Source organism: Adiantum capillus-veneris, chromosome 12 (assembly GCF_014529385.1).
Source record: "Adiantum capillus-veneris isolate H3 chromosome 12, ASM1452938v2, whole genome shotgun sequence".
NCBI lineage: Eukaryota > Viridiplantae > Streptophyta > Polypodiopsida > Polypodiales > Pteridaceae > Adiantum > Adiantum capillus-veneris.
The window spans coordinates 100161493-100188494 of NC_140942.1; the positions used below are offsets into that span (position 1 = coordinate 100161493).

The window sequence follows — 27002 nt, forward strand, 5'->3', positions numbered from 1 at the left end:
GTATGAGGTGACTTGTGGGGTTGGTTGGTGGGGATTGGGGTATTTAGGTGCTCCTTAAAACATGCTTCACCTTACTTGACTTATGAGAGGTTCATTTCTTAGTCTTCTCCCATGTAGCTGATCAATGAAGTGCCTCATAGTTGATGATGAATGCTCCCTCCATTTTTGTTGTTCCTTGGTGTCTGAATGAATAATAGCCTTATAGGTTAGTAATGATGTCTCTTACCCTTGCTACTACCATAGGTGCATTTTCCTTGGCAAGGGCATAGAGCCTAAGCCATGCAAGCACACCAAGAATTGATAATAGCAATAGCTCATAGTTTCTTCAACATCTATGCATTGCAGATCATGTTGAATGATAGTAGCGTGGAAGTAGGGTCTTTTTTGCATAGCAGTAGGCCCTATATAAGCCATGGTACGATAGGAAGTTAGTTTTCATAGCCACCTTGCTAGCTATTCATGTGAGGTGGTAATATTTCATGCATGGAATGGCAAAGGATTTCAAACAACATGTGCTCTACCATGGCAGAGTGGGGGAGTGGGGAATACATTTTTATGATGTAGACTTGATGTCTCATAGTACACAAGTATTCCCTTTGAAAATGGTATAAATCAATATTAATCTGACCCCACTGTCCTTCATTTTAAGTGAATCTGATTTGAGGGTATTATATAACACAAGGGAGCTATCCCATGGTGTGAATATTAAGGTAGGGTTTTTTACAAAGTAGGGATGGATTCCCATGGTGAGCTCCTTATTGGGCTGTGTGTGTGTGTGTTCACTTATAAAGTAGAGAGTGCACAAATGTGACTAGTTCTTCATAAGGTTATCAAATAGGTACTCAAAACTAGTTCTTCATAAGGTTATCAAATATTGTCTTCTATTGTCTATATTTGCAAGGAGAGTAACACATCATGCAAAGGAGGATACAATATTGCAACAGAGTTAGATAATTTGCAATCTGGACTTAGTACCCAGGAATTGTAAGGATCTCTACTACCACAATAGATGTGACCTATACAAGACAATGTATTGAGGTAAGCATCTCTCTCTCTCTCTCTCTCTCTCTCTCTCTCTCTCTCTCTCTCTCGACTTAGTACCCTAGAATTGTAAGGATCTCTACTACCACAATAGAACTCTTGCTTCTTTTAATTTGATCGATGTGTAAAAAAGGTTCAAAATTAATGTTCTTTCATGTACTTGGATATCCGCAAGGGAATTACCAAGACACCATTCCGGTCATCTTTGTATCAAATCCTCATCATGAAATTTCTTTTCAATAAGAGCAATTAAGGAGGGCATTAAAATTATGCACTAATTGCAAGGACAAAATACCAGAGGAAGAAAAATAATTTGTGAGACATTTTACAGTCTTTCCCCAAGTACCTTGCAACTGTAAGAATCTATTCCCTCATCTCTTCCCTTCTGTTGAAGTTTGCTCTCATATAACAATGTTATGTGAAGTTAGATATTATTGGTTCACAATAAATCTCCATTGTCTCCCCCACCCCATAGCAATCACCATTGCTTGTTGGCTTGCTAGTTGTTGTCAGCAAGGCAACACTAGTGTAGTGTCCATGTTTTTGGTGGCCAGATTTTGAACCATTTTTTTAATTTCAAAATTTAGATGACATTACATTCATTCCGACAACAAATTTGACATTCAAATTTCAATGAATGCAAGCGAGCGTAGTGGTTAGTGCACATGGCTCGCAATGGGGGGGTCATGGGTTCAAGATGTAGGGAGTATGTGCATTAGACGGCCCGAATCACCTCAGCTGTAGATTCCATTTGAAGGTGGCTGTGTGAGATAGTGTCGAGGGTTAATTGGAGTTTTGAACCGAAGACGTGGTAGTGAAGAGACAAATGATTTGAAGGGGAGGAGAGGGCGGATACTTCGAGTCCGCGACAGCAGGAACAAGGCAAGGGGGTGGGGCTATGAATCTGGAATCTTGGAGTTCCACCGAAATTCTGAATCTGCAGGAGGCGCAACCCACCCACAAGACGAGCTCATCAAAGGAGGGCTGGGCTCCTGACAGAAACGGGCGTCTTACCAACTTGGCCATGCCCTCACCCATCCCTTGTAGCCAGGGCTCTGTATCTTGTAGCTGGGATGTTGTTCCCACGCCCTCTAAGCAGGTCATCCTTGTGGCTGTCAAGGCCTCTCCCGACTCCACCGACTCGGTTTGCATGCCCATCCGCTGGGTGTTGGATGAGCTTGCTCGCTCTGGTGATGTCGTCGTCGTGCTCGCTGCTCTTCACCCCTCCAATTTGGCTTCTGAAATGTGTGAGTGCTTTCTGCTTGTTGAGGCATGAGTGTATGGAGAGAGAGAGAGAGAGAGAGAGAGAGAGAGAGAGAGAGAGAGAGAGAGAGACTCTCTCTCTCTCTCTCTCTCTCCCCCCCCCCCCCCCCCCCCCCCCCCCCCCCCCCCCCGGCGCTCGGCGGTGAGGATGAGCTACATATTACAAAGTGATGCATCTAGCTGTTCTTTATGTACGATCCTTGGTGTCATTGTTGCATGATGAAAATTCTTCATTTGTGTGGGGCTAAGCTCTCATGCCATCCATGTCTTTGTCCTTGTTTGCTTCATCACCTTGAATATTGGGTCTTCGAGAGCAATGATTGGTATGGCTCTCTTCACTTTCCTCTGCAGGATCTCAGCATTTGATATGTATAATTCATTCCCAATTCATTCTCCCTTTCTTCTTGCTCAATCACCTCCATGGCCTCCCACTCGAATGACATTAACCCTGTCTTTCTTGAAGTTGTTCCTCTTTTATTTTCGCAATGACTTCATAATAGAGAAAGTAAAACATGGTGCATTGCACCCAATCGACAAAGTTGTGATGAAGGGAATTTCACTCTAAGGTACTGATGCTATAAATGTAGTTGTGATCTTTGTCTACTCTATGCTTGTACTTATGTGGTAGAAGCTTCTTATGTGTTTTACAATATTTCTTGGTTGTAGTCAGTTACAATATAAAGGAGAAGGCAATCTTAACTTCCAAATCAAGTATGAAGAAGGTTCATGACAAGGTGGAGGGTAGAAGGAAAGAAATTGAGACGATCTTATCGTCATTGTATGTGTGTTCCTTACAGAAGAAGGTAAGCGGCCATCCATTACCTTAAATAATTGTGACATTAACCTATAACAAAGAGTGGCTTGCTTATTTAAACTGTATACTTGTGGTGCATCAAGGTCCCTACATGTGTTGTGACATGGCAAACTGAGTGTCTTCTTAGGTTATTTAACATGTTATTCTTAGCATTATCTTTATAATAACCACAACTCTGTCTTCGTATTTCCGATCTACATTGTTTTTTTTTGTTAAAATGAAAAAAAAGGCTTATTTTCTCAAAGAATCGGAATGTTATCCAAGCATTTTTTCGTCATGATCCTTAGCTTGATGCATATGTAGTAGTTCATCAACTTCATCACTCCTTTATATACATGATTGAGATGTCAAATCTAATTAGCCGAATCAGGATTTCTGACACATTTGCTAAAGAACAAAAAGTCACAACTTTCTTTCTGATTTTGGCAATAGGAGAGGTGGTAACAGCTATCCCGTTATGATAATTATGAACATTTGGTTTCAAGCTGTAACCGTGCATGTCAAGCATTTCCAAAATTTGAAGATTTCATTTCTCTAGTGTATTTAGTAGAATAGTCTCCTTCTAATCTCATGCCTTGTAAAGAAAAAAATACTCATCGCCCTATGGTGTTGTGTTAATTAAAGCCCCCCCTCTCCCCCAAGTCAAGCGCAAAAAATAACATTAAAAAATTCTAAGAAAAGAACTGAGAATATCCTTGTAATTTAAATTGAGGATCTCGGTCAACTAATCTTGTAATTTCTAATTTTTTGGGAAACTTAAGCATGTATGTAGCTTGCATCATGTAGAGCCCAAATGAGTAATATTATTAAGTATTCTTAAATCATGCTTTGTTCTTTTGTAAGGTAAAACTTTACTTGGATGTGAGAAAAGGAAAGATAAAGGCTTTGGGTATTGGACATGCCATGATGTTAAAAGCTACTCACATTGTCCTTGGCAGGTCTCTCTCTCTCTCTCTCTCTCTCTCTCTCTCTCTCTCTACAAATGCATTCATTGTATACTTGTCAATCGAAGATTTTATGCACCATTTTATAATAATCACCTTTGTAGGTTGTTATAGACTCTCTCTCTCTCTCTCTCTCTCTCTCTCTCTCTCACACACACACACACACACACACACACACACATGCGATAAACTAGCATACAAATTTTTCCAATTGTGCATCTTCGATTACCTGTGTGCACATGCAACATTTTTGCACATTGTCAAGAAACTATTGCAGTAGCTTGTAGTTGGGACCTCCAGCGACAAAAAAATTGTACAGACTTGAAGAATGGTGGACAAGTAAATGCCGTAATCCACAATACAATATGTTGTGCGTATCATCATGAGAAGTTCCTGTTTTAATCAATTAGCTTATGCAGGGCAAGATGTAGTTGTTATCTAGTAAGAATTATTAGAAATGGATAGTGTGCATGATAATCTATCGATTCACCGACTTACAGCAAAAGAGCATATAGTGCTCAAGTGACAACAATAACTTGTCCATTAAAATCAAATATGTGAAAAGCTAATGTAAGGTCACTGTATGCAAAATATTGATTTGGCCTTTTAAAAAGTTTCCATTAAAGCAATGATTCTTAACAATGTTTGGATTCCTTATGCATGGTCATTAAATGACCATAGCACCATGTAGGATTGCCACAAATTATAGAGTTCTTGTAACCATTAGAAAGATGCAATATGTCTCAGTAGCTAGAAACGAACACACATGCTAAAATAAGCTTGTAACAAAGATACTCATATTCTGACAGCTTATTCAAGCTACAAACAGACACTTACTAAGGTGGGGCTAAGGTAAGCGTGTAGCAAAGATACTCGTACTCCTAAAACTTATTTAAGGCCAAATTTCTTTTATTACAATGACTTCCCTATAACTGACCATATATGTTTTCACTTCTATTCGTTGGGGAGGACTTTGAACAACAACCACACTTCTCTTATAATGAAATGACAATTACTTTTGGCACAACCAAGACTCATATTCCACAACGTATGAAATTTAAGAAACAACACACCCAATCGCCCACAAATAATTGCCATTAATAATAAAGTATGTGCACCAAATAGGGTGGATCTTATGCCTATCTACACACTAATACATTCTATATTTTAAAGAAATTTACCACCATATACATTCTTATATGCATGCTTGTCCAAACCTATATACACGCATAAATGCATGCAGCCATGTGTACATGCTTGTTTTACATTCATGTTTGTGTTAACATGTATATTGGCACGCATATGGTAGACACTTTTTGTATAAAGCATGTAAGACTAGAGATGGGTCGTGAAATCCTCGCGAGATCCTCGCTAACAATGGAATTTGATATGAAAAATATCAAAGACCCCATCATGCATGAAAAATTTATTCAGCCTCTTAATGGTGGCTATGAAATAGCTAAAGTTGTGGGCAAGAGATTCTAACCTCAATGGATTTTCTTATTTTCCTCATGAACGATCTTCATGTATACATAGCTAGCTTTGTGGACTAAGGATAATTACAAGCTATCACGAGTTCTTGATTGTGTTGACATTAAGGAGCCCCCAACTTATAACTAGACCTCAAATGAAGGTACGGAGGAGCGCTTCATTCCAAAGTGAGCCGAGGAAGTCTCCTCTTTATTTGTCGTGAAATCCTCGTGGGATCCTCGCTAACAATGGAATTTGATATGAAAAATATCGAAGACCCCATCATGCATGAAAAATTTATTCAGCCTCTTAATGGTGGCTGTGAAATAGCTAAAGTTGTGGGCAAGAGATTCTAACCTCAATGGACTTTCTTATTTTCCTCATGAACGATGTTCATGTATACATAGCTAGCTTTGTGGACTAAGGATAATTACAAGCTATCACGAGTTCTTGATTGTGTTGACATTAAGGAGCCCCCAACTTATCACTAGACCTCAAATGAAGGTACGGAGGAGCGCTTCATTCCAAAGTGAGCCGAGGAAGTCTCCTCTTTGTTTGTCACAAGATGCAAGGCATGGAATCTACACCATTGCTTCAGAGTGCGCGCGTAAGCTCTTATAAACCCTCCATCCCCAGTCTTGGTAGTATCCTCAACAAAAAGGGTTGAGGGCTTCTACGTGTCTTCTCTCTTTTAGAGAGAAGGGAACCATCACATGAGCAAAGTGAGGGTGATCATTTTTTGTTGATCTACGGTCATGATTAACCAACGGTTCTCTTTGAATTATGATCGTTGATCCCATGCCAATGGCCCCCATTTGAACCCATCCCTAGTTTTAGTGGCCTTTAAAGAGGAGAGACATTGGGGAGACTTGTTGGAGGAGGTAGAGATGACGTACTACGACTAGAGTTTAATCATTAACAATCCCGATTGACCAATGACACCCTTTGAACCCATCATCCATGCCCAATGACCCACATGCCCATTTACCACCATCAATGCTCAAAATGTAGAAGGGCTACATAAAGATGTGTAAAAATCTTACCCTTCCTTCGAAGGGAAATGTTTTTCTCACCCTTTTCCAAAGGGTAAAAGTGCTTTTGCAAGGCACCAAATACATAAACAATGAGCCTTGTTTATCGTTGGTAATTAAAGAGGAGCAGTTAACAGTGCAAATGTCATGCTTATTGTGAGTGTGCAAATGCGGTGCGTGTGCGTAGAGTGATAAGGGGGGAGAGAAAGAGAGTGCACAAGATGTGGGGTGGAGCTCCCAAATCTCACTGTATGAGCCAATGTGAGAATGAGTGAGAGATCCTTATTCTTTGTATGTATAAAGAATAAGGAGATAAATGTGGGAGGTCGGACATTGACCGCGGACACGGGCAAAGCACGGTGAGGCACACCGCCTTCACCTAACATTATTCCACTAAAGGCTGTGTGCCAATAAGTGGCGAGAAGACTAGCCTACAACTAGTATATACACGAGGTGAGAGAAGACGCCTCTCAACCTATGCCCACTGGCTCACTCTGTAACCGCTTTAGTGTAGATGCAACATGCATACCACTAGGGCTAGATCCACGATGACACTCTTGATGCAGGTATTGAGTGACGACCTGCATGGCTCCGCAATGCAAAATGCCAATGTCAGTCATCGCATAGCTGACTGCAAATGCATCAACCGCATAAGCAAGATTAGTTCTTGAGACCAAAAGGTCAGACATGAGAGACCGAAAACCGATGAAACATGAACTATTTGTGCCAACCTATCCCTGTCAGCAACCTCAGTGCCATATGCATCCTCATCAGGAACCACCTGACTATGCATCACCATGTCAACATAGTCTGACAAAGGCATATCTGCTGAGAATGATTGCAAAACCAAAAAAATCAGCACCACTGCAATCACACACAGTTGTCTGAAGGACATTGTCGCCCTCAAACGTATCAGATGCATCAGTCTCTAGCTCAACTAATGTTACCTCAACTGATGACCAACCAAGTTGTGCATTCCTAGAGATACGATTGTATGTGTGTATGTGTGAACGTCACCACAAGACAAATGCACAACCTGCTCTCCATGCAACACATCCGCAAAAGAGACACGCCTCGTCTCTCGCTCCAAACATGGCTGCAAATACACAGAGACTACACTGCCTTGTGTGTTAGAAATATGCAAAGGGTATACCAGACCACTCCTAGCACCTCTGGCTATCACCAGTGATCCCCTATGCATGTGAAATGACTGCTCTCCAAGTAGTACACAATGTCCACTGCTCTGCAACTGACGCATTGAAATGAGACTCTGGCTGAGTGCTGGTAAATAACGTACATCTCATAGCGTAAGCAATACACGCTAGGTAAAGTCATACATACATCTCCAACACCCTCTATGTCATATGCTGAACCATCAGCAAACTGCACACAACCAAGTATCTCACTAGAGAAAGCGCAAAACAAATCATGACACGGCGTCACGTAAAAAACTACATGCTCGTCTAGTAGAAAACACGTAGACAATGTGCTATCCCAAGACACAAAGTAGTCTGAAGGCAAGCTAGACTCAAAAGTGACATACCCGTCACATGCATACTCTCTAGCATTTGTCCTCATAGTAGCACCATGCATCTGCCTCTTCCACTGCCTCATACGCCTGAAGCCGCCTAATATGCCCATCGTGGTTGTAGTGCCAACATGTCAGTCACGATCGTGAGCGAGAACCGCCTCTAACCTGAAGCGTCTCCTTATTTATGCCAAAACTATGGCAAACAAAATGGGAGGTAACTTGACCACTACACAATGCTCAAAAGCATGATCAATTGCATCAAAATCGATGCTCACATATGCATAAAACAACTCCACAATCTGCAAACTTTACAAGCGTAAAGTGGGACAAACTGCTCAACCGAGCGTAAAGCGCATAACCATATACGCAAGTAGAGAGCAAACCAGCTCAAAACGTGTCCCACAAGAGAAATTGCCTACAAATATATGCAAAAAACCAGTGAAACCTGAGACTAGCCTGTATTGTAGCCACACAAGCATACACAAATCCTCACTCCTGCGAGAGTGGATACAAGAACACCAAATTGTGTCCAAACTGACAAAACCTATCAAAGTGAGAATATCAACAACCGTACAAGATGGCATAACATTGCAAACTTTTATGGCGAGAAGACGGGGAAAAACGAACAAAATTTCCTTGGCAAAATGAGTCAAAACTCAACCCAAAACCGCAAGCCAAAAAACTGCAGATAACTACCAGAGTGGGAATCAACTAGACCACTAAACCATTAGAGTGCAAACTGCAAATACGCATAAACCACGGCGAGAAATCTTGGGAAAAATCCAGCAGAGTTTCCCTTGGAAATTGAGCAAAAACTCAAAAAATCTCACCAAATACGCATGACAATAGACACTGTCTTAGTAGCAAAATCCACAAATGGTCTACATGCAGTGCCAGAAGCCCGGCAAGCTAGCTCACTCCTGACCGAGTAGCTCTATGGACGTGTACATGTCCAAAAAACACTGCAAACCTGTAAACCTGCTACTACCAGCGAACTATGGCTAGCTCAAACTGTATCTGCGTAATGCATACATAGCATGAAACTGCACAAAATCGTGCTAAAAAAGCTCTCTGAAATGCCCCACATAGTCAAACAATGCGCATGAAACCGTAGCCATATGTGTAACGATCCAAATCTGGATCACATGTATTTGAGTCCGGGTGTGAGAGAGATGCCAAAAACCTCCGTTTTCGGTCCAAAAACGCAACATAAACATTTTGTTGTTGCACTTGCTATAATTCAAAGCAGATTTTCAGAAAATGGACATCACCATCGCATTTGGAATGCGCCAAAACCCTAACCTAAACTCTTGGATCATATCCATCCGACTCCTTGTGACGAAGATATGCAAAAAACACTGTTTCGGGAGCCAAAAACAGCAAAAACGAGTTGCAACACTTCTTGTTCCTGCTCTTTTTCTACAAATCAGAAATGGCTTGCTATACAAGCTCTACACAAGCTAAATATACATGCCTAAGCTGAGATCTGACACCACCAAGCCGTATCTACCTCCGTCGAGCTCAAGCCGCCATAGTCGAGTTTCGTCGTTTTCGTCTCGCCGGGAAGCCGTCGCACGCGCGTCGCCAAAGCTCTGATACCAATTGTGAGTGTGCGAATGCGGTGCGTGTGCGTAGAGTGATAAGGGGAGTGAGAGAGAAAGTACACAGGATGTGGGGTGGAGCTCCCAAATCTCACTGTATGAGCACAATGTGAGAATGAGTGAGAGCTCCTTATTCTTTGTATGTATACAGAATAAAGAGATAAATGTGGACGGCCGAACACTGGCCGGTGGACACGGGCAAAGCACGGTGAGGCACATCGCCTTTACCTAACACTTACATTGGTTGAGATTTGAATTCAAGCTAATATGTAAGCTCAATCTAGAAGGGCTACATAAAGATTTGTAAAAATCTTTACCATTCCTTCGAAGTAAAATGTTTTTCTCACCCTTTTCTAAAGGGTAAAAATGTCTCTGAAGGGCACCAAAGCCATAAATCATGAGCCTTGTTTACTGTGGTTTTTAAAGAGGAACACTTAATAACACAAATTTCTTGCTTGCCTTCGTTAGGATTCAAATTCAAGCTCACATGATTGAGTCCCTAAATCCATTCCGAAGAAGTCCCTTTTGGAAGTACAATTTTTGCCTATAGTGGGCTTGGAGGATTGACTACTCCTCTATGCAAGTTAAGTCCCTATTTGGAACTGTAGTTTCTGCCTAGAGTGCTCTTGGAGGATTGGCTACCCGTGCGCTCTAGCCAACCCTAAAATTAGACCTTACAAGGAGGTTTTTCTCTTCTAGAGAAGAGCTTGTACCCTTCAAAAGAATGGTATGCAATTTGAGAAAAAGATATGTATGCTCTTCCAACTTATAGTTACTTACCATATTGGCTCTCATGTTAATAAAATCTATTGATTACTTAGATCCCCCCCCCCCCCCCCCCCCCCCCCCCTCCCAACTCAAAAACCAAATCTCCTTGGCCCCTCCCCTTGCCTCGTGCTTTGCAGGACCTTCCTGCAATTCCGCATGCACCCAAACCCCTCTTGAACTCAAGGACTACAACAAAGATGCAACGATGGCTTGCCTTGCTCGCGCGCGTTCACACACACACACACACACACACACACACACACACACAGAGTCAACTCCCCCTAAGGGCTTGCCTCTCCGACTCCAATCGAAAAAGAGAGACATCATCTCCACAAAGAATCTTCGACTTTTGATTTTTTTGCTGTGGTGGACACAGATTGATTGTACCCCCTACTGACAGCAATGAAATGAAATTCATAACTCTTAAAATTCCTTTATTTTCCCTCCTTGCCGTAGGTTCTCCTCCCCTCCCTCTCACGATCACCTTTGCCATAACCCCATGCTCCTTGTCCTTACCTCGATTGTTGCGCTCTCACAACCCTGGCCTCAACCATCGTCCGTTGTTCTCAGACCTGCATTTGTGCCACACAAATACAATGTGAAGTCGAACACCTCTTTACATGGACACGAGAGAGAGAGAGAGAGAGAGACAGAGAGAGAGAGATAGAGAGGACACTTCAAAGAGAAGAACACGTTAAAAGGGAAAATAAAGAAGAAGAGAAACACACATATACAATGTGGAATCGAACACCTCTTTATATGGACACAAAATGTCTTTTGACTTGCCACCTTCATATGTCTTTTGATTTTTCACCTTCATCTGTCTGTTCATTTTCTAAACTCACCCTTCACTTACGCACTTAATATGTTTTGAAAGAATTTTTAATTTTTTGCAATTGGGGAGACCTAATTGTGCTTAAAAGGCATTCCTAACGGCTTAAAAAAACTAAAAGCTATTCCTAATTCAAAAATTTCCTCAACAAAAACAAAAATGATGAATAGCACATAGCAACGAGCAATGAGGAAATACACAACTTTGCAACAGTATTGGTTGGAAAAGACGAATATACCATTGCGAGAGAGAGAGAGAGAGAGAGAGAGAGAGAGAGAGAGCAAAGACACTTTAAAGAGAAGAAATCGCTAAAGAAGAAATAAAGAACAAAATAAACACCTCTTTATATGGACACAAAATGTCTTTTGACTTTCCATAATCATCTGTCTTTTCATTTCTTAAACTCACCCTTCCCTTATACACTCTATATGTTTTGAAAGAATCATTTCCTAAAGTCACCCTTCCCTTAGGGTGGGTTCAGACTGGAGAGGTGGAAGAGAAACACCTTTCCACCACTTCCAGGCGGACCACACAGAGAATCAGCTTTGCCGCCGCCCTAGCGTTCACACGACGGTAGTCGTTTTGCCTGCATGGCACGGCTCCATTGGCTGGAGAAGAAGGCATGAGGGTGGAAGTGCTCACGGGCGAGGGGGGGGGGGTCGAAAGAAAAAGAGGGCAGGGTGGAAGAGAAAAAGGCGAGCTCTTCCTCGACGTGGCAGCCCAATCAACACCTTCCACCGCCTTATGTGAATGGGGCAGCGAGCTGGGAAGATTTTGATTGGTCCGTAAGTATTTTTCAGCTCTTCCGCCGGGCGATGTGAACCCAGCTTTATACACTCTATATGTTTTGAAAGAATTTTATGAGATTGGAGAGATAGTGTATTCAATACATGCAGAGATTCTGTCATATTCTCTCTGTCCCATGAAGGATTCACAATATTATACTCATCACCCTCACAAAAGGAAATGTCAGATTCGAACCCATATTTCGACGTGCATATCTTTCGCACGCGCTCCCATAGCCACTCCACCAGTCATATCGATCTGTGCCTCTGAGTTATCTATACATATAATACAATTTATGCCTTCGTCTCCTCTGCTCGCCGCCACGCTTCTCTGCGTCTCCAGCTCCACGGCGTCTTCGCAAGCCCCCACCCCTCTCGGCATCTACTGCATCTCCCGTTTCCGCCTTCCACTTCCCTTTCCTACTGCGGCACAACATCTTCACTAGATTCGCGTCCTTTTTCGCTTTTCTCCAATTGACTTGTGCTTAAAGAAAGGGGTGTTAAATGTTTCTTTAATGCAAAATGAAGAGTCACCCAATCAAACTCGAGCTCACTTGAGTGGAGAAATATGCGCGTGTAGCAGGTAGATGTTCAATGGAGAGACCCACTCTGGAAGGATCTCCTAGCGCTTGGTTGTAGAGCTTTTGGATAGAAAAAAACAGTTTGCTCTTCTTCCTACAGTGGACTTTCTTTTGCCTCTTTAGCGCGAAGGATCAAAAGATGATGCCGACTGCGTGAGTATCAGAATGAAAGGCAGGTTATATTGAAGGTGCATGGATGCAGATATCAGAATATCACTTCTTGCTTTTGTAAGATCATGCAGGTATGGCATTCTAGCTTGAAATGCTAAGTCTTTAGTCAATGTGACTTGTTGTTCGAGCATGTCTTGCACATGACTAGTGGAGCTTGGTAAGGGCAACAGCCTTTTACAACACCATTCTAATCAAAGTGTGTTGCAATGTGCTTGCCGGGCATTCTTGTTGACATTGGCATTGTGTTATGCCCGGTGATATGCAGACAAAATACAGTTGCAAATAGAAACAGAAATGCATGCAAAGAAGACAATGCACAGAGCTTGGGTCCAATACGCTCTGCATGCAATTTTTTTCTGTCTGCATATGGCCACGCGTATTATCTCTTGTTCCTATAGTTATGCGATTGAAACGTTGTGATGCTGACTATGATGGTTGAATGGCTCAGCTATGTCTGTGAGTGAGGCTTACAAAGTTCAGAAGTAGTTTATGTAGATCTTCCCTGGAATTGTTTTGACAGCAATGTGTTCTTAGAGCCATGTGGGACCCGAAAGGTATTCCTGATATTTGATCATGGGTTTGCAACGGAGTAAAGATACAATACATCAACTGCTTATTCTTCATTGTAGACTCCTGTGTGTTGCCTCATTAGAAAGACCTGCCTTTCACGAACACCGTAAGCAGATTCTGATTTAGAGATGGAAAGAAAGTTGAATAAGAAATTCTTAGCATCATCCAAGGAGGGGGGTGGCAAAGGTTAGCAGTAGATATCCATCATCTATAATAAGTGAAGAGAAGGCCCTAATAGGATCTCTAGAGTAAGCAGTGGCAGGGGTGAGCCATTGACAATAGCACCATTTTCTTTCTGCTCTTAAGAGCAGTAATGCTGCAGTATGATCACAATTTAGTGCATCAGGCACCTCTCTCTTCTGTGAACATCAACCCTAAAACCAGCAGGTTTGCTTATCCCTAGTCTTATTGTTTTTATTGGCCCTCTTTTTGTATCTTTTTGTATTCCAAATTTTGCTTTTGTGGAACTGTTCATACAAACCATCTTCTAGTGTGACTTGTGCATCCACTGATAGATTATTGCTTTGATTGTGTATCTGATCCTTTGCCAGGTGAAGACGTGCTACATAGCTGCACTGACGCATTGAAATGCACAAATCCAAGCTTTCGTTGGGTGGCACTTGATATCACCTTTTAATTGTTTGGGAACAAAAAAATGGAAGTTGGGGGTACAGGTGTAAAATGTGTGTTTTTTGGCTGTTTTAACCATCTGTTGGTCAAGTATATGGATCTATTGTGGAGGAGGGTTCAAGTAGTTGGAGATGCATGACATGAGATCATTGGGTCTGCTGGGTTCAAACAAGAGTCCTCCCCCCGGACACGTGTCGACATCAGGTTGATCTGGCCATTGTGGCTTGCAGCCTGGCGTAGAGAGAAATGAAATGTTATATTAACGTCTTCAAAAGGCCAAAGTGACCTATGAGACCAGAAAGTTACAATGTGGTGGATCTGATACAAAGTCAGAGTAACGAGAGAGAGAGAGAGAGAGAGAGAGAGAGAGAGAGAGAGAGAGAGAGAGAGAGACGCCGAAGGTGGCTGGCAGTATTAGTATTTCTTATAAGGCATAATACTCCCATCGTTTTTCCCAGAAAAATCCCAAAATACTGTGGCCTTCCTATCAATCTGGCACGTGAAACCGTATCAAATGCTTTCCAAAGATCCACAACACAGAAATATAATGTGCTTTTTCATGCTCGTTCACCATCCTTAATGATTGAACACAATGTAGTGTGGCCACCTTCCCCCATTATAATAGTATAGATTGATTGGTTGGGTGCAAATCTCTGGAGGTATGTTACATGTGGTTAGCAGTGCCACTTTCACCTACATTGTTATTTACAACTTGACCCTGAAAGCATGTAAAGATAATTGGCGTGAAGTTACCGCAACAGGAATGGCCTGCCACATCATATCGATACAGCCAATACAAATCGCACCACCTTTTGCACAGCAATACTCGGGTGCCAACTTAGCAGTCTTGAGGATCTCTCCTGCTCTTTTCCTGCTGCTGATCTCCTGCCCTTGTATGGTGGTACACCACGTTATCAAATAGTGACACATGCACATGTCCACATGCATACGTACATGCACACGCATGCCGAATTAGCAGTCTTGAGGGTCTCTCCTGCTCTGTTCCTGCTGCTGATCTCCTGCCTTCTTCTGGTGCTATTTAGAGTTGGATTGAATTCAACTGCCGTGTTTTGTGTTTTCTTTCTGCTATCAGGCAACCTTCCATCATAACTGTTGGTTTTGTTATCCAAAGAGCAGAGGCCCAGTCACAAAGAACTGGAGAGCTAAATAGCATGGTTTAATTATTCTTATATTGTTGCAGAGAACTGAAGATATACAAGAATCACTTTGTGGAGCATCTCTCATGCACTGTAATCCAGATGCGGCGCAAGAATCCGCCGCACACATTTCAAGGGGTACAATCTGCAATGTATGAGTCAAATGAGTCGGACTTTGATGACCTTTCATCATATTCAACTTCTCAATTTTCAGCATGTGAGAGTCCCCTGCACATTGTCGGTAACCATGAAAACTCTCGTACTCTGGAAATAAATACGGAGCTATTTAGCATTGAGATGGCAAAGCAACCTCTAGTTAGTCTGGCTGGAACTCACGAAAGGCCTCTTTGTGATTATGGATCTTTTGAGTTCAGTGGGTATGGGCCTATCACGATATCGAAAGGAAGTAGTTTGTTCCATGCATCTCTATCTGAACAAGCGGCATTCTCAACTAGTGGTATGTACTGCCATTTGATGAAAGATAAAAGTGGCAAATAGTTTGTTGAATCATGTGTGGATACTGGAGATGGATTTGTTGTCTGCCTTTGTATGCATGCATACATATGAGGTTTACTTACTTTTCTCTCTTTGCTTGCTTGTTTATTCTAGATCTGGCCGATGCTATAAGAAGGATGGAAATTATCTCCTCAATGTCATGCCAGGGCACAGGAAAATTTTGCTGTGCTTCATGCAAATGCTGTTCTTCAGTTTGCAGCATGGGTCTCAGTTATGAACATTCAATCGCATCCTCTGCTTCATCAAGAGCATCATCTTTCAGAAGCTTGCCCATGCATTGCAATGATGTGAAATCTCCGACTCTAAAGTGTCACATGCAAGAGCAGGAGAATGTCTCACCTGCAACTAATGATCAGGCGCCTGGGATTAACTTCACAGAGCCACCGACTCCACAGTTGCAAATGCAAGGGCTTGATGATGCCACTTCAACGGCTAAGGATGGGGCGTCTGAGATGGACCCCAATGAGATTCAAGAAAATGTGAAGGAGGTTATATCTGTACATCCCCCTGAAGCACATACTATACAGCTAGCCGACAGCCTCTTAATTGAGGAAAATGATTATCCTGTGTATGGTCAACAAAAGCAACACTTAGCAGAATGCGACTCAAATACAACCTTTCAGCAACAGGTCACTGATGATGTGACCAAAAGCAGGACTGTGGAAGAACGAACCATTGACGAGTCTGAAGTAATACAATTTGTAGTTTCCACCAACAACTACTCAATAACTCTGCAACCGCTTGAAGAGCCTTTCTGTATAGTTGAAGGGGCTCGTAAGAGCTCAGCCTCGGCTTGTCCTTTATGCTCTGTTTGTAAGCAATCGTTTGTGAACCTTGGTAAACGACCAGTAAACTTTGGTCATGATCAGCTTTCACTGGCAACCAATGGGTTCTCAAGCGAAAATCTACTTGGAGGCAATGATACTGGATTAGTCTATAAAGGAATGCTGAAAGATGAACATTATATAACTATCAAGAAGTTCAAAGAGCCATGTGTTTCGGACGATGATGATCGCCTCTTTGAGGCTCAGTTACTCATGTCTGCGCAGCATCGGAACTTGGTGATGTTCCTTGGGTATTGTAACGAGGATACTCATTTCATGCTGGTGTATGAGTATGCATGCAACAAGTCCCTCAGCTGGCACCTTACAAGTGAGCAGACTAATCGAATTCACTAGTATTTACTGTTTTTCTTTTGTTTCATTTTTTAATGATCGTTCTATTACATAGAAAACACTCATGGGGGTACAAACATATCCCTGCACATTGTAAGGGGCAGGCATTGTCAATTTTGTTTGCTCACTTTTATCTTTCTTTTCGTTTTCTTGTTACAGAGGAATGCAATCCTGATGGTTTGCAATGGTGGGCCCGCCGAAAGATTGCAATTGGAGTTGCCAGGGCTTTGCGTTACTTGCATGAAGAATGTCGTGGGGGTTGCATAGTACATGGGGATATAAGAGCTGATAACATTTTTCTGACTCACGAGTTTGTACCAATGGTATCTCTCTTTGCATTTGCCTCATTTCTTTGTTATTGGTATTTTATTACATATTACAGTTGAGATAACTGGGAACGGAGAAACTTGCTTCCTGGCTGGCTGGAGGATCTTTTCCCCTCGTCGACTTGCCGGCTCAAGCCCTAAAATGTAATAAGTAAGAAACAGCAGAGGCATACAATATCTAAAATAGGTGGACAACAAAGCATCCCCAAAATTTTGGCTCTTAAGGGGTTGCCTTTGACACAGCTATTTCTTGGCTTAATCCTTATCTCTTCGGCTCCTATAGATCCTGTAATTACCATGTTTTAAAAGATAAGTACACTTTTTATTTAGAGCAATTGATCCTCTTCCTGCTGGTATTAAATGTGTCCTACACCATGTAGTGCTTCTAGATATCTAGAAATTAGGAAAGCTGATGTAACACTGATAGAGGATTGTTGTGCCTTCACTGTGGTTTTAATTCATCTATGTGTAAATGTTGTGCTTTGAGACTATCAAAACAAGTCCACGTTATGAATAGTAAGATATTAGGAAAAGGAAACGTTTGCATCTGAATCAATCTATAAAAACTCGTGCTGTTTCAGCTCATAAACTGCCGACGATTTTAAGTTGTGAAAGTTTTTTTGCAGGTTGGCAACTTTGGACTCGCATGTTTGAACCAGGATAATTTGGATGGGTAAGCACCTCATAATACTCTAGCAGAAGTTTGTTTACTTGGTCTGGATTTTGTCTGTTTGTCAAGGGGTTTGGACACCTTTTTGAAGATAATCTTGGAGAGTCCTTACCGGTTGTCAAGCATCAAAGAGAGGGTGACATCTTTGGCCAGACATAGTGTCTTGTCAGTTATTTGTTGGGTGTTGACTCCCACTGATACGAAGGCGTCGTACGCCTCTGACGACTTGAGGCATAAGCGTCCTGGAAGAGCTCTGCAATAGACTTGTCACCCAATTGTAGGAGTCCCCTTTATATAGACCTGGCTGTCCACACTTGGCCGACACTAGCCGACGAGCATGCCCAAGTCTATGGTGTTACAGACTTACCTTTGCATATGAAGGAGCCTTGAAATTTTCTTTGTTTCCTAATTTTTAAATGTGTCTTTTCATTTCAGAGCCCCACATAACTTCCTTTTCATTTTTATGTTTTAGAATGCCAACGTGGGTCTCCACCTTGTTGTGTTATGCAGGGATGCAGGCGGAAGAGAGGCTGTCTCATGGAAGAATGATGTTTATGCATTTGGTATCGTAATCTTGGAGCTTTTAACTGGAAGACAAGCATTAGACAACTCAAATGCTGAACCTGATGAACAGAATTTTGTCGAGTGGGTGCGTAATTAGCGAAAGTAGAATCTCTAGTTCTCATGCATTTATAAGGCATGCATATAGTAGTGCTAGTCTCATAGCCTGATCTTATTGAACAAGCTATTTGTGTGCACTATTGTGTAAGTAACAAGTTGTTAACTTGGTGTCGAATGCTAAATGGCAGGCCCAGCCACTTCTTCTTGAAGGGAGATACTATGAACTGCTCGACCCTCGGCTAGAAAGCTCACATGATTCCTTTGAGCTTATCTGTATGGTTCGTGCAGCCTTGTTATGCATCACAGATGATCCTTCATCAAGACCAAGGATGGGGCAGGTAAACCTGAATGTTTTGGGAGGAATATGATGCTGAAGGGTTGTATATTAGCATGAAAATGTATGTGTGTGTGTGTGTGTGTGAGAGAGAGAGAGAGAGAGAGAGAGAGAGAGAGAGAAAGAAAGAAAGAAAGAAAGAAAGATTTTTAACGTCTATGTCAGGCCGAAATCGGCCTATGAGACAAATCAAATGTACATGGCGTGTATGTCATCCGTCTATCGGAAAGACAAATGAAACAAAACTGATACAAAACTGAACTGAATGTAGGTAATGGAGTATCTGAGGAGGGATGGGGTTCTATCTCTAGGGGTATATGCATGTCTATATGCTCAAGGTAGTACAATCATGAGAATGCATCAAGCTCTCTAGCTCCATCCTGTACAAATGGGGGGATGTAAGATGTGGTACATGGGCGGGGCTGGTGCCAAGGCTACCCGGATGAAAGCTGTCGGGTCGGCCCTCATCTGAGCTACTCGCTCCTCAGTGGCACGGCGCTCCCGGGCTCGGATCTCCTCGATCTGTCGGTGGTGGGAGCTCACGTCCCTGTAGCCTGTGACTCGTGGTCGTCGTCTAGCTCGGTTCACCTCCGCCTGTGGGAGTGTCACTCCTCTCTGAGTATCTGGTGAGGTAGGGGTGGCAATCCTCTGAAAGAAGTCTGTGAGCTGCGACTGTCTCCCCTCTGTCTGTGTAGCTGTGCGTGGCTGTAGTAGTGTGTCCCGATGGCTCTGTATCTCTAGTAAGAAACGTCCGAGCTGTCTCTGATCTCGAGAGTCCATGATCTCTCGGAGAGTGGGCTGTCCTCTGAATAAGGCCTCATACCTGCCTCTGATCTCAGTGTATGCTCTGCATCTACATACAAAGTGCTCCTCACTCTCCACCTCCTCTGTGCAGGCTCTGCAGACTCGCTCCTCCCTGGGGACACCAGTATGTCTCCCGATCTCAATCTCTAACCTGTGTGAAGCCACTCTCAGCTGACCAATCGCCACCCGTGAGCTATGTGGCATATATGTGTCCATATAGCGTGGTCTCTGTATGAACCCCCCAGACAATATGGTGAGAAACTGGTCTCTGTAATCTGACATCCTCGTCCCCAAGCCAGGTGACTCCCAGACTCTCCTAGTGTATAGCTGCCACAGATCCTGTCTCAATACCAAGTTTCTCTCACTGCGAGAGAGGTGAACAGATGGTGAGTGGGGGTCGTACTGGAATGGTGGTAGGCTCTCCATGTCAAGACCGTGTCCCTCAAACCATGCTCTGACCTGTGAGTACCAAGCTCTCGCATGCCCACTCTCTGATAGAGAGAGAGAGAAATGAAATGTTATATTAACGTCTTCAAAAGGCCATAATGACCTATGAGACCCGAAAGTTACAAAGTGGTGGATCTGATACAAAGTCAGAGTAACAAAATAACCTAATAACCTACCAACAGTACAAAACAAAGATCTATACTATGGGGTCCTAAGCTGGTCGATGTGAGCCAAGCAACAAACTAAGCAAAAAATGGGCGGCTTGTTGGGATAGCTGAATCACAAGAGATCTATCATTGGTCGTTGGCGAATCTCATCAATTTCCTCCATGGTTAGTAGTCTGACCGGGCGTCGTGCATGCCTGGCCAACGTGCTCCGAATTTTCTGTCGTAGCCTCCGTCAATGCTGTGTAGTTCTTCGCAGTCGCGGGCGCCTGGATTTCCCCAATTCAATCGCTCGGTCAATCAGTGTGCCTCTGGTGTGAGACGAGGGGGAGCTCTGCTATGGGAGTGGCTCTTGCGGCTGTCCCGTGTCTACTCTGAAAAAGTCTGTGATCCGTCTTTGAGACTGGCTAGCCTCTCCATTCATCAGGCTATCTCTGTGTCTGCGTAGCTCGAGCAAGAACAAACCCAAACTTCTCTGATCTTCGTATCCCATGACTCTTGAGAGTGGTCCAAAACCCTCTCTGAACAGGCAGTGGAATCGGCCTCGTATCTCGTAGTAGACGGGGCAGCAGCATGTATAGTGTAGCTCTGTCTCAGGTTCCATGTTACACAAGGGGCATGTCCTGTCTTCTGTTGGTACTCCGTTGTATCTCCCAGTTTTAATCCGCAACTGGTGAGAGGATGTGCGTAACTGGCCAATAGCACATCGTATCCCATGAGACAAGTGGGTATCCATGTATTTGGGTCTCGTCACAAAACCATCTTCCGTAAGCTGGAGAAGGTGGTCTCTGTAGAAAGCCATCTTCGTGCCCAATTCCTGTGCTGGTTGTATCCATGTCCTCCTGGTGTCTAGCTGGGTTAGGTCTTGGCGGATGAGCTTGGTGATCTCTGACTGTGTAAGAGTGAGAGATGGTGCATCCAATGAGTAATGGAATGGTGGCAGCTTGTCGATGTTGAACCCACGTGCCTGAAACCATGATGTCATCTCCCCATACCCGCATGTTGTATCTCCTTGTATGGCTAACTGTCGAGAGGATTCAAGTGCTATGCGAGCATATCTGTTTCTAGGAAGTTCCCATGTGCGGCTTATGAAGGAGACTGATCTGGTGAGCGCCTCCACCACTAGTGGGGGGGCCGCTAGCTCTGCTCGGATAATGGCTCGCGGTACTGATGCCTTGGCTCTAATGAGCCGCGATATCATAGAGACGAGAGGTTTCTCCATGTTCCCCCAACCGTCTGTGCGACCTTGCCTCCCGTGGTGATCCAGTGAAGGTCCCCATATCTCGGTTCCATAAAGCAATGCTGAAGCCACCAAGGTGTCAAAGAGCCAGAGCTTCGTCCGGGGCTCCTGAAACTGAACCTGCGAACACATCCTTTCCAATCTACCCAATGCTGCGTGGGCTCTAGTAAGTCTGGTCTCAACTGCTCTTCTGAGTGAGAATGCTGGTCCGCTGAAAACCACTCCAAGGTAAGTGTAAGTGTCTGTGTACTCCACAGTCTCCTGGCCGTATGTGAATGTAGGTGCTGACCTCCTGATCCACTGTGGGGTGGTATTAAACACCATAACCTTGGTTTTACCCAGGTTGACAGACAAACCACTTTCGTGGGCAAACGTATGCAAAGCATCCAGTTGACGTTGCATTCCCTCTGGGGATTCGGAGATCAACACTATGTCATCAGCATATAACAAAAGTGGAATCCATGTCCCTGCCAACTGAGCCCCTTTATCTCCATCGGTGTCAATGTAGTCAGAAATCTCATCCACATACATACCGAAAAGAGTAGGAGAGAGCGGGCAGCCCTGCTTCACCCCAATAGTGGAGTGAACCGGTGTAGAAAGTCCCTCCGGGGTGCGTACATGCCCTACTACTGATCTGTACAATGCCATGGTCCCCCAAATGAGTTCTGTGAGTACTCCCATTTCCTGTAGTCTGCGCATCAGTCTAGCTCTGGGTACTGTGTCGAAAGCTTTGCGGAAGTCCACAAAGCTACAATAGATCCGTCTCCCATGAGATCTGCCTTCCTCGATGATGGCCCTGAGTGTCAGGATATGGTCAAGAGTAGAGAAGCCTCTCCTGAATCCTGCCTGTCCAGTTGCACGTATTCCCTCCCTCTTTGCCCATCTATTCAGCTGTTGCTCAAGAATGGATGCATACAACCGAGCCAATGTGTGCCCAATCATAATAGTGCGATAATTCCCAGGCTCCATGGGTCCGGTAGGCCCTCACACATGGCACGGTTAAACATGACTGCTAGAAGCTTTGCTAGTAGGTCTTTGGCATGCATGAAATGCTCAGCGACTAGGCCGTCATGATCATATGCTCTCCCAGTCTTCATCCTGTCAATAGCTTTCTTCACCATCTCAGCGGTGAAAAAGACACATGCGTGTGGGCATGGATCGGGGAGGGGCGGCTGTCCAGATACTGTGTACAAAGATGATGCGTACTGACCCCAGGTCTCTGCGGAGGAAATCGCAGGGGGGGGGGGGGGGACTGCTCATGAAAGAGCCGCCATGCCTCACGTGAGTCCTGACTCAAGAATAGTTGATATAGATCCTGCTCGAGTCGAGCCAAAAAAGCCCTCTTCTTCCGCCGCACCAGGCGTCGGAAGTCAATCTGTGACTGTCTGTGAGTGACGTCCCCCAACAGCACCTCCTTCTGAAGTCTGGCTCTAGTCTGGCGGCACTCCTCATCGTACCAGCTGTTTTGAGGCATGCTCCTTGATCGGTGGCTCTGCTCAGGCTTGGTGTGTGGGTATGCTTTTGCTGCTGCCTCATGTAATGTTTGTGTCAGTATAGTAGTTAGCTCCTCCAGAGGTCGCCCCGGGTCCTCAGTGCATAGGCGTCTGTAGATTCCGTCCATGTATACAGAATCCGTCTCCCGTGTGAATGTGTAGCGAGTGGGGGCTGCTACTCGTGGCTTGTGTGCTACACTGAATTGGAAGGAGATGGTCATCGACACTAGAGCATGATCAACTGCCACCCCGACCGGTCTGGGCCCAACTGTGAGATCCTAGATACTAGAGATGAGATTCGGCTGTGCCATGACATAGTCCACAGTGCTAGCTCCATGTCTGTGTGGGAAGCATGTAAAACCTCCCGCAGCAGGATATCTCTGTAGGCCATTCAAGATGGCCAATCCATGTGCAGTGCCCATGTCTATGAGGCGTTGCCCATACTCAGTATATTCCACATCGTGTGATAGTCTGGAAAGGCCCGTCTCTGCTACATCTAGCTCTCTTAGCATCTCCTCTGAAGTATCATAAAACAATGCCTGGTGATGGGCAGTCCTAGCATTGAAGTCACCTAGGATGATGATGTCACCATCCCTAGAGAACTCCCATATGTCATCATCCAAAATAGAGAAAGGGGACTGTCCTCTGGGTGATGCATAAACTGATGTACTCGGGGGAAAGTAGCAAATAGCTAGATAGAGGTATCTGCCTGTCTTTGCGTTTAGTCTCACCCACATGTACCTAGCTTGCTCGTCCCTGCGGGCTATGTGTATTAGTGGCTGCAGATCCTCTCTAAATAACATTGCCACTCCCCCCGAGCTCCGCCCTCTGTGCTCTGAGCGTGTCTCCTGTCTGTAGGCTGTCTCCCACCTGTATCCACTGATGTGTGGCATGGATTGCCCAGGGGCCTGGTGTGTCTTAGAGTAAAAGATGATGTCTCTTCCAGTAAAGCTATCCTCAAAAGCTCCCACATCAAGACGCATAGATCCATTGCAGTTCCAGGCAGCTACTTTGAGTGTGGTCCCATAAGTCTCGCACCGTCATGTGGAGCGTCGCTCTAGCATTACCACTTTTCCGTCTCAATAAAAAGCGATCTTGCCTTTTTCCCTTGCCGCTCTAATCTCCGGCATTACTTCTTGCATATGAGCGATCTGCAAGAGGGTGAGATCATCCCCGAGAAAGATGCCATTCTCTTTAAGAGTTGGTCTTTTCTTCAAGGAGGACTTCTTCGCTTCCATGGGAGGGAAAACGGAGGATGAGTGCTCTTTCTTTTGAGGTTTCTCCACTGCTTCCATTTTTCTTTATGTTGCCCACTCTCCATGCCCTTGTGTGCGTCGGCTCATGAATCCCCATCAAGGCTGCGAGTTCTTTTACTTCTTCGTCCACATTGCCTTTGTCTTTAAGACCGCAAATTCTCACATGTAAAGCGCGCACCCTTCTCCTTTGCTCCTCCTCAAGTGTCTGATTAATGATGTTGCTAGGTGTGGACGTGGGCGTTATCTCCTTGCCTTTCCCTTTCTTGGCCACCTTGATCCATTTCTCGGCTTCGTCTGCTTTCTGTTGAGTTTTGGTAAGAACATCCACCCAAGAAGTCGTGATTTCTTTGTGCTGCTCTTCTCCCTCTTGGATGGCCCGTACTTGCTCCTTGATTGTGTTGATTTCTTCGATTACAGAGGGTTGCAGTTCACCCTCTTCCAGTGTGTTTCTTGATTGTGCTTCGGCGAGATCTTTTTTGAGTGACGCGATCTCTTCCTCTTGGGTCGTCACTCGGTCTTCCAGCATGCTTATCTTGCTCTCTTGGATCAACACGCGTCCTTCGAGCATGTTTATTGACCCCCAGAGATTGCGGTTCATCTTGGTAATGGTCTCCGTCATTTCCTCTTTGCATTTTTGAGTGGCATTCTCCAGGGGGTCGGCTTTATCGTTCATCTTCCTCATGCTTGATCGCCGTCCGCAGGGGGGCGGGGGGGGGTTAGATGTACGTGTGCACCCACACTAGCAACGGGCGCGACAGCTGGGCGAGTGGGGGAGCCGTCCGCAAGGGAGAAGACGCGTGTACACCCACACTAGCGGCGGGTGCGGCGAGTGGGGGAGCGTGAGGCGATACGACTAGAGAGGGGCGTCGGTAGTTATAGATGGGAGAGAGGGGGGGTAAAGTATGAGGGGGGGGGGGGGGGGGGGGGGGGGGGGTGGTGTTTTAAGGTATTGTAAAGAGAATGGGGGAGGGGGGGCGGGGGTTTTAAAAAAAAATTAAAAAATTTAAAATAAACGCGTAGAAGAAGGGGGGGACATCCTACGCGTTAAAACATTTTGGGGGGGGGGAGGGACATTCTACGCGTAGCGAAGCATGCGGGGAGGGGGGGGGGGCGGGCCTGCAGAGGGGGGTGCAGCACATGAACAAGGCAGGGCCGCGGGGGGGTAGGGCGACGGGCGCGGTGGTGCAGCTCAGGCAGCGTGGGGCAGAGGCGGGGGGCAGTGGGGCGGGCTGCCGTCTACGGTGAGAGAGAGAGAGAGAGGTCACAAGGAAACTCCGTTTTTTAGTCTTTTTGGATTGTGACCCGTTTCCATAGTCACCTACTTCTCGTTTCCTTTGTGCTGTTTCTTAAAGTGGTTGCTGCATACAAAATTGAACCATAAGAAGCCGTTTCTAATCTGTTCCATTGCAAAGAGCAAGCCATTTCTGTTTTAGACGGCCTTGCCGGTTGCGTTCTGTTTCCCTGTGTGACTTGGGGGGGGGGGGGGGGTGTGCATGCATATATTTGTATGTGTACTTGACAATTTTGTGTTTCATATCAGTAGGTAATGCGTATTTTGGAGGGCGGAAATGCGACCAATGATGAGCCTTGCCCAATTGAGCTCTCCTTGAGTGATGAACCATCACTAATGCAATGTGAGCAACAGAATGAAGTAAAACCCAAGCCACAAAACTTGAAGTATACTTACAGTAATGCTAGCAAGCCTAAAAGGAAGTCCAAAAGACGGACATTGACTTATAATGACATGCTGGATTAAGGTTTTACTAGAAGTGTATGACAAAATGACTGAAGAATTGTAGTTGCGAAGTAGTACGGATTATGAAAGTTTGTGCAACTCAAGCCTATGCATGTACATAAGCACACCTCAAAGTAAAAAGGATTTGCAAGAGTTGGTACATAAATCAAACTATTTCATCCACTGAATGTGTGGCTAACCATTTCCTATGTTTAAAAAGGAATTGTGGCTTGACAATTACTATGTTCAAAAAGGAAGTTTCTACTAGTTTTAATATTGATCTTTCAAAGGCATAGCAATGGTGTATTAGCTTATTATAGCTTTCAATTGACAAATACAAGGGGTGTAATTTAAACACCCCCCCCCCCCCCCCCCCCCCATTCCCCCCCCAAAAAAAATCCACTAGAGCATGGCAATGGAGCTGTCTTTCTCACTCCTATCTCATTCAACACCTTTGTTCGTTCCAAACATGCTAACTTCTTTGGAATTCAATTTTACATTGTGTAAAGGAGCATACCGTTTTGTGTTATATTCTCTGAATTGAAGATGTGGCTAACCCAAACCATCCTAACCTCTTTGGAATTCAATTCTACAGTGTGTAAAAGAGCATACCATGTTGTATTATATTCTTTGAATTGAAGATATGACTAACCCAAACCATCCTAACCTCTTTGGAATTCAATTCTACAGTGTGTAAAGGAACATACCATTTTGTGTTATATTTTTTGAATTGAAGATGTGGATAACCACTTCTACAAATTATTCTGATTATCTAGTCATGTAGACACTCATCGATTAATCTCTTGCAAATTATAGAAAGAAACTTTGTGCAAGCTTGCATGTATTCTACCGCATAAACAAACTAAAGAATTACCCTTTTTGTAGGTACTAAAAGGGTAAAAGGTTTACATATGACTCTTCAATATTGGATTTATGGTCCAAAGAGAGTCAAAAGCAGACCTTTAAAAATCAGAGTTAACAAGATGACTTATTGCAATGGCATGGAGTAAAGTTTATACATGACAAATAGTG

The 27002-nt window shown here is 44.1% G+C and overlaps 1 protein-coding gene across 4 annotated transcripts; it reads left to right on the forward strand.

Annotated features, from left to right (window-relative positions):
• Nucleotides 1-1882: 1882 nt before the first annotated feature.
• LOC147446216 (uncharacterized) lies at nucleotides 1883-26210 on the forward strand. 4 transcript variants are annotated; one of them, XM_086525483.1, is made up of 10 exons: nucleotides 1883-2288; nucleotides 2971-3107; nucleotides 3962-4056; nucleotides 15234-15646; nucleotides 15799-16857; nucleotides 17040-17203; nucleotides 17833-17879; nucleotides 18387-18525; nucleotides 18686-18835; nucleotides 25776-25911. In XM_086525483.1, the coding sequence occupies exons 1-10, from the start codon at nucleotides 1940-1942 to the stop codon at nucleotides 25776-25778; spliced, it is 2556 nt and encodes an 851-aa protein (XP_086381609.1). In that variant the 5' UTR covers nucleotides 1883-1939; the 3' UTR covers nucleotides 25779-25911. The 4 variants fall into 4 exon arrangements, with proteins under 4 accessions (XP_086381609.1, XP_086381608.1, XP_086381610.1 ...); XM_086525482.1 differs by having other exon boundaries at nucleotides 1884-2288; nucleotides 25779-26210; XM_086525484.1 differs by having other exon boundaries at nucleotides 2151-2288; nucleotides 2975-3107; nucleotides 25779-26210.
• Nucleotides 26211-27002: the final 792 nt, after the last annotated feature.

What these genes read in the sequence shown, in the direction of transcription:
- LOC147446216 (XM_086525482.1), top strand. Translation starts at nt 1,940, where the DNA reads ATGAATCTGGAATCTTGGAGTTCCACCGAAATTCTGAATCTGCAGGAG. An exon ending in CAATTTGGCTTCTGAAATGT is followed by an intron (nt 2,289 to 2,970) that starts GTGAGTGCTTTC and finishes TCTTGGTTGTAG; the next exon opens with TCAGTTACAATATAAAGGAG. An exon ending in AACAGAATTTTGTCGAGTGG is followed by an intron (nt 18,526 to 18,685) that starts GTGCGTAATTAG and finishes GCTAAATGGCAG; the next exon opens with GCCCAGCCACTTCTTCTTGA.